At 46.3% G+C, this 8,340-nt stretch overlaps 1 protein-coding gene across 1 annotated transcript in view; it reads right to left on the reverse strand.

Annotated features, from left to right (window-relative positions):
• Positions 1 to 6,046: 6,046 nt before the first annotated feature.
• Positions 6,047 to 8,340, reverse strand: part of LOC109915019 (E3 ubiquitin-protein ligase TRIM56-like) — a 6,915-nt gene continuing 4,621 nt past the window's right edge. Inside the window, exon 3 of the mRNA XM_048617620.1 lies at positions 6,047 to 6,097. Coding sequence (XP_048473577.1) covers positions 6,091 to 6,097 — 7 coding nt within the window. The 3' untranslated portion in view covers positions 6,047 to 6,090. The remainder of the gene's footprint in view (positions 6,098 to 8,340) is intronic.

Consider the following 8,340-nt stretch of genomic DNA (forward strand, 5'->3'; position numbering starts at 1 on the left):
TGCTGCCTCTCACTGGGACACAGTCCCTGAAGGTGCTGACTCTCACTAGGGGATGGTTTCTAAATGGTCCTTAGTCAGTTGGTGTCTGTGCTATGCTTTTGTCATTTATCACTTCCCAATTATGCGTTTGGAAAGTAATAGAAATTAACGTCAGTAACCAACAAGTGAAAGTTGCTGTACTGAAATTGCAGAATTCCAGAATGTGGTCACGATGTAAAGAGATTGAAGTGCGAACCACAGAAGTATCAGCTCCAGCATGACAACAGAGGAGCCTGCAGCTGGATCCCTGCCCCAACCTTTGCTGGAAACTGTGTGATCTGTGCTTCTACAATGCTAACCTGCTCACTAACTACTTCATTTGTCGTGATTCAGTTCATTCACAACAATAAAAGCCTCTTTTTGAATTCTTGGTCAGTTCTTTTTTGTCACTGGGAATAATGAGTGAGACATGGTTGTAGCTGTGTAGTGCACAGGATCAAGTCTCAGGGATAATTGGGCGACATTGAGATGTTCCTGAGTTCCTGTCAATGAGAACTGGGAAGCTGGAATGTTTCTGAATTCCACTCTCACTGGTTACTGGACACAACCATTTACACGTGCGCCTGGGAAAGGGCAAATGTACCACCGCTGCTTAAGAAGGGAGGGAGTCAGGAGACAGAAAACTATAGGCCGGTTAGCCTGACCTCGGTCATTGGTATGATTTTGGAATCCATTAAGAAGGATGAGATTGCAGAGTACTTGGAAGTACATGATCAAATAGGGCTGAGAAGCAACGCCTCCATCAAGGAACACTGATTCCTGACATGTCTGTTAGAATTGTTTGAGGAGGTAATGAGCAAGTTAGATAAAGGAGCCTGTGTACATGATGGATTTGGATTTCCAATTGGCCTTTGACCAGGTGCTGCATAGGAGGCTGGAAAATAAGATAAGGGCCTGTTGTGCTAGTGACAAGTTATTGGCATGGATAGACGATTGGCTGACAGGCAGAAGGCAGAGGGTTGTGATAAAGGGGTCTTTTTCAGCATGGCAGACAGTGATCCACATTGGGACCACAACTACTTGTGTGGTACACATTAACGATCTGGACAAAGGAACTGAGGGCAATGTTGCTCAGTTTGCAGATGACACAAAGATAGGTGGAGGGACAGGTAATGTTGAGGAAGCCGTGAGGCTGCAGAAGGCCCTGGCCAGGCTAGGAGAGTGGGCAAAGAAGTGGTAGATGGAATACAATGTGAGATTGTGTGAGGTTATGCTAAATGGTAGGAAGAAGCTTGAATCATCAATAGCATGTGATTAAAACTGATGTTCACATCCCCTACTATTGATTTGTTTTTATCATTTTCTGTGACAAAAAAATTCATTTTATTTTTAAATTCTGAGAAGATACAAGGAGAATGCAAAGACAGATGAACTAGAGGCCATTCAGCCCTTTGAGCCCATTCTACCATTCGTGAGTAACCTCTATCTAACATCTACCTGCCCTGGTTCTATAACCATTAATATTCTTCATATCAAAAGCCTCACGATCTCAGTTTTTAGATTGTTACTTAACTGCCAGCTTCTTGGGGAAGTCTTAGATCCCGTTCCTCAGTTGAGACCTCAGCTTTGAGCCTCGCTCTAATTCTGAAACTTCTTTTTCTTGAGTCATTTTCCCAGCCAAAGGAAATATTTTATTCAAAAAACAAAATGCTAGAAATGTTTCTGCCTGAAGATCATTTTTAACTCGAAATGCTAACTCTTTCCACAAATGCTGCCAGACCTGTTGAGTTTCTCTGGCTCTTTCTGACTTTATTTCAGATTTGCAATACCTGCAGCATTTTGCTCTTATTATAAAGTAAATGATGTCCCAGTCTGCTCCCACCAATTCCATTGATCACCTTCAATGCACCTATCAATTAGCCTGTTATTTTATTTTTAAATATCCCCTGTGGTGCTTCTCTCTAAATGCTTGCACCCTAATGTTCCAACTCAGTCAGATTACTCACTGTGGGTCAAAGAGGTATGGTGTTCATCATCTGGATAAACTCACAGACTCAACTGGGAGCTCCAACACGTTTATTATAGTTTATAATCAAAACAGAATAAAGTACAAAGGTGAAGACAATAGGTACATAATGCACAAGATCCTGTGAATCCACTGGGAAGAAATGCTCACCAACCCCAGCGTCCTCGACCAGGCCAACATCCCCATCATCGAAGCACTGACCTCCCCTTTGATTGGTTGCAATGGGCTGGGCATGTCGTCCACATGACCGACACGAGACTCCCCCAAGCAGGTGCTCTACTCCCAGCTCTGAAACTGCAGGCGAGCCCCAGGGGGATGGGGGAAGTGCTTCAGTGATACCCTCAAGGCCTCACTGGCGAAGTGCGACATTCCCACAGACAACGGGGAATCACTGGCCCAAGTCTCTCCAAAGTGGAGGAGGAGATTCCGGGAAGGAGTCGAACACCTCAGGACTCGCCGTCGGGAAAAAGCGGAAGCCGGGCGAAAAACAGTGCGCCCCTTTCGCTGTCACATCAATGCCCCCACCCATCCCCTTCCTGTGACCACCACCTGCCCCAAGTGTAACAGAGTCTGCGGAAACTGCATCGGTCTGTACAGCCACGTACAGGCTCACCCTGAGAGGTGGAAGAGAGTCATCCTCATTTGTGAGGGACCGGCGATGATGATGACATTATGGAATGTGTGATTAAAACTATTCAGCTTGTGCAATGATGGTATTTGTGGTCTGCATTCAAAGAGTTCATGTAGTCAATAATCAGCAACATGGTTATAACCAATAGACCCTACCGAGCTAAGGAGGTCTAAAACAAGGTTAACTAGAAGGGTAGGCTCTTACTAGATACTGGTCCACAAACACTGTACCCACCCTTTGACTGGAATCAGGAGACAGAGAAGACAAAGGTACAATGCAAAGTTCACGGCCTTTTCTTGATCTCCCACCTCCCCAACCGTGTGGATCTGGCAGGAGATCCATAACCCCCCCACTGAACTGATATTAAAATCCCATCAGCAAGTCTTTGATTGTAAATAGAGCATTGAGTGAGGACAAAAAAAAATTCTGAACAAGTAAAATGACAGCAAAATACCTGATTAAATGCCTTTCCTCTGACATCTAAATAATCTAAAAAAAATTAGCGCCCATTTCATACATTTATTCACCAATCTGAATCATGTGACCATTTCAACTGAAAGGAGTTGATCCCAAAGAATCCAAATAATCACTAGACTATTAATCTAGAGACCCAGATAATGTTCTGGGGACCTGGGTTTGAATCCCACCATGGCAGATGATGGAATTTGAATTAAATTAAACAAAAGTCTGCAATTAAGAATCTACCGATGACCATGAAAGCGTTGTCAATTGTCAGAAAAACCCATCTGTTCACTAATGCCCTTCAGGGAAAGAAATCTGCCATGCTCACCTGGTCTGGCCTACATGTGACTCTCAATTGCCTTCTGAAGTGACTGAGCATTCAGTTATATCAATCGCAAAAAAGTCTGAAAGAAATGAAACCGGATGGATCACCTGTCATCGACCTAGGCATGGGAAAAGACAGTGGGAGAAACAGCCCTGTCGACCCTGCCAAGTCTTCCTCACTAACATCTGGGGGTTAGTGCCAAAACTGGGAGAGCTGTCTCACAGACTAGTCAAGCAACAGCCAGACATAGTCACACTCTCAGAATCATACCTTACAAACAATGTCCCAGACACCACCACCACCATCACCATCCCTGGATATGTCCTGTCTCACCGGCAGGACAGATCCAGCAGAGGGGGTGGCACAGTGGTATACAGTCGGAAGTGTGTCGCTCTAGGAGTCCTCAACATGAAGTCCCGTGGCTTCAAGTTAATCATGGGCAAGGAAACCTCCTGCTGATTACCACATACCATCCTCTCTCAGCTGATGAATCAGTACTCCTCCATGTTGAACAACACATAGAGGAAGCAGTGAGGATGGCAAAGGGACAAAATGCACTCTGGGTGGGGGATTTCAATGTCCACCACCAACAGTGGCTCGGCACCAGTACTACTGATCGAGCTGGTTAGGTCCTAAAGGACATAGCTACTAGACTGGGTCTGCAGCAGGTATTGAGGAGAATCAAAAAGAGGGAAAAACATACTTGACCTCATCCTCACCAATCTGCCAGCTGCAGTTACATCTGTCCATGACAGTATCGGTAAGACTGTCCATCGCACAGTCCTTGTGGAGGCAAAGTCCCACTTTCACATTGAGAATGACTTCCATCGTGTTGTGTGGCACTATCACGGTGCTAAATGGGACAGAATTCACACAGATTTAGCAACTCAAGACTGGGCATCCATGAGGCACTGTGGGCCATCAACAGCAGCAGAATTGTACTCCAGCACAATCTGTAACCTCATGGCCCAGCATATCCCCCACTCAACCATTACCATCAAGCCAGGATATCAACCCTAGTTCAATGGAGAGTGCAGGAGGGCATGCCAGGAGCAGCACCAGGCATACCTGAAGATGAGATGTCAACCTGGTGAAGCCACCAAACAGGACTACTTGCACACCAAACAGCAAAAGCAGCAAGTGATAGACAGAGCTAAGCGATCCCACAACCAACGGATCAGATCTAAGCTCTGCAGTCCTGCCACATTCTGTTGTGAATGGTGGTGGACAATTAAACAACTCACTGGAGGAGGAGGCTCCACAAATATCCCCATCCTCAATGATGGAAGAGCCCAGCACATCAGTGCAAAAGATAAGGCTGAAGCTTTTGTCGCAATCTTCAGCCAGAAGTGGGGGTGAGGGCACTTTTGGAATACTGTGTGCAATTCTGTTCTCCCTAGTATAAGAAGGATGTTATGAAACTTGAAAGGGTTCAGAAAGATTTCAAAGGACATTGCTGGAGTGGGGGGGGATTTGAGCTACAGGGAGAGGCTGAATAGGCTGGGGCTATTTTCCCTGAAGCATCAGAGGCTGAGGGGTGACCTTATAGAGGTTTATAAGATCATGAGGGTCATGCATAGGGTGAATAGCCAAGGTCTTTTCCCCGGGGTTGGGGAGTCCTAACTTGAGGGCATAGGTTTAAGGTGAGGGGGAAAGATTTAAAAGGGACATAAGGGGCAACTTTTATCACGCAGAGGGTGCTGGTGCGTGTATGGAATGAGCTGCCAGAGGAAGTGGTTGGGGCTACTACAATTACAAGATTGAAAAGGCATCTAGATGGGTACACGATCAGGAAGGGTTTAAAGGGATATGGGCCAAATGCTGGCAAACGGGACTGTAGGGTCTGTTTCCATGCTGTATATATAATTCTAAGTGCCGAGTGGATGATCCATCTCAGCCTCCTCCAGTGGTCCCCAGCATTACAGATACCAGTCTTCAGCCAATTCCATTCACTCCCGGTCATATCAAGAAACGGTTGGAGGCACTGGATAATGCAAAGGCTACGGGCCCTGACAACATTCCAACAATAGTACTGAAGACTTGTGCTCCAGAACTTGCCACTCCCCTAGCCAAGCTGTTCCAGTACAGTTACAACACTGGCATCTACCCTACAATGTGGAAAATTGCCCAACAATGCCCTGTACACAAAAAGCAGGACAAATCCAACCCGGCCAATTACCGCCCCATCAGTCTCCTCTCGACCATCAGTAAAGTGATGGAAGGTGTCAGTAACAGCGCTATCAAGCAGCACCTGCTCAGCAATAAACTGCTCAGTGACGCCCAGTTTGGGTTCCGCCAGGGCCACTCAGCTCCTGACCTCATTACAGCCTTGGTTCAAACATGGACAAAAGAGCTGAATTCCAGAGGGGAGGGGAGAGTGATGGCCCTTGGCATCAAGGCTGCATTCGACTGAGTGTGGCATCAAGGAGCCCTAGCAAAACTGGAATCAATGGGTATCAGGCAACAAACTCTGGTGGTTGGAGTCATACCTGACACATAGGAAGATGGTCTTGGCTGTTGGAGGTCAGTCATCTCAGCTCCAGGACATCTCTGCAGGAGTTCCTCAGGGTAGTGTCCTAGGCCCAACCATCTTCAGCTGCTTCATCAATGACCTTCCCTCTATCATAAGGTCAGAAGTGGGGATGTTCACCAACGATTGCACAATGTTCAGCACCTTTCATGACAGGAAGTGTATTGAGATGAATAGAAAACTGGTTGGCAGAGAGGAAACAAAAAGTGTTGGAATTAATGGGTCCTTTACAATTTGCAGACAGTAACTAGTGAGGTGTCATAGGGAGTGGTGCTGGAACGCCAGCTATTCACAACATATATTCATGATTTGGACGAAGGAACAAAATGTAACATCTCCAAATTCGCAGATGATACCATGTTGGGTGGGAGGGTGAACTGTGACGAGGATGCAAAGATCCTTCAGCATGATCTCGACAGGTTGGCGAGGGGCAAATGAATGGCAGATGTAGTATAATTTGGATAAATGTGAAGTTATTCACTTTGGAAGCAAAAACAAGAAGGCAGATTACTATCTGAATGGCTGTAAATTGGGAGAGGGGAGTGTGCAGTGGGACCTGGGTGTCCTTGTACACCAGTTGCTGAAGGTAAGCATGCAGGTGCAGCAGGCGGTAAAGAAGGTAAATGGTATGTTGGCCTTCATTGCGAGAGGTTTAGAGTACAGGAGCAGGGATGTGTTGTTGCAGTTATACAGGACCTTGGTGAGACCACACCTGAAATATTGTGTGCAGTTTTGGTCTCCTTTTCTGAGAAGGACGCTCTTGGTCTCGAGGGAGTGCAGTGAAGATTTACCAGGCTGATCCCGTGGATGGCGGGTCTGATTGACTGGGTTAGGATTGTTTTTGCTGGAGTTCAGACGAATGAGTGAGGGGATCTCATAGAGACCTATAAAATTCTAACAGGACTGGACAGGGGAGATGCTGGGAGGATGTTCCCGATGGTGGGTGTGTCCAGAACCAGGGATCACAGTCTGAGGATTCAGGATAGACCATTTAGGACGGAGATGAGGAGACATTTCTTCACCCAAAGAGCGGTGAGCCTGTGGGATTCATTACCACAGGAAGTAGTTAATGCCAAAATATTGAACATATTCAAGAGGTGACTAGATACAGCATTTGGGGCGAATGGGAGAAAGCAGGATTACGTATGGAGTTGGATGATCAGCCATGATCGTGATGAATGGCTTGAAGCAGGCTCAAAGGGCCAAATGGCCTCCTTCTGCTCCTATCTTCTATGTTTCTATCTCTGACACTGAAGCAGTCCGTGTCCAATACAACAAGATCTGGACAATATCCAGGTTTGGGCTGACAAGTGGCAAGTGACATTCGCGCCACACAAATGCCAGGCTATGACCATCACCAATAAGAGACAATCTAACCACCGCCCCTTGACATTCAATGGTGTTACCATCACTGAATCCCCCACTATCAACATCCTGGGGTTATCATTGACCAGAAACTTAATGTGGTGAGTCCAGTTAACAGAGTAGCTACAAGAACAGGCCAGAAGCTGGGAATACTGCCGCGAATAACTCACCTCCTGACTCCCCAAATCCTGTCCACCATCTACAAGGCACAAGTCAGGAGTGTGAAGGAATACTCCCCACTTGCCTGGATGGGTGCAGCCCCAACAACACTCAAGAAGCTTGACACCATCCAGGAAAAAGCAGCCCCCGCTTGATGGGCACTACATCCACAAATATCCACTCCCTCCACCACTGACGCTCAGTACAGCAGTGTGTACCATCTACAGGATGCACTGCAGAAATTCACCAGACATCCTCAAGACAGCACCTTCCAAACCCACGACCACTTCCATCTAGAAGGACAAGGGCAGCAGACACATGGGAACACCGCAATTGCAAGTTTCCCTCTGAGCCACTCACCATCCTGACTTGGAAATATATTCCCGTTCCTTCAGTGTCACTGGGTCAAAATCCTGGAATTCCCTCCCTAAGGGCATTGTGGGTCACCCTACAGCAGGTGGACTGCAGCAGTTCACGAAGGCAGCTCACCACCACCTTCTCAAGGGGCAACTAGGGACGGGCAATAAATGCTGGGCCCAGTCAGTGACACCCACATCCCACAAAAAGAATAAAAATAAAAATTAAGACTTTCCATATTTCCTGCAATCTCATGGGTCAAACTAATCAAAGCCTTGGCTCTGAGACAATTAAGAGTAAACAATTAATGGTCACCATCAGACTCTACCTTCCAATAGGAATAGAGAGCTACAACTTACCACTTTTTAAAAAATGTTTGAAATCAAGAGTAAGGGAAGTTACAAAAATATATTTAAACATTGGAATGTTTCAAAGGAACGTACAAGAACAAAATGACACTGAGTGCCCAGTACCAGCACATTGTTGTCCCAGTCACATAGCATGTT

The sequence above is a fragment of the Rhincodon typus genome, chromosome 37, assembly GCF_021869965.1.
Source record: "Rhincodon typus isolate 14 chromosome 37, sRhiTyp1.1, whole genome shotgun sequence".
Classification (NCBI taxonomy): Eukaryota; Metazoa; Chordata; class Chondrichthyes; order Orectolobiformes; family Rhincodontidae; genus Rhincodon; species Rhincodon typus.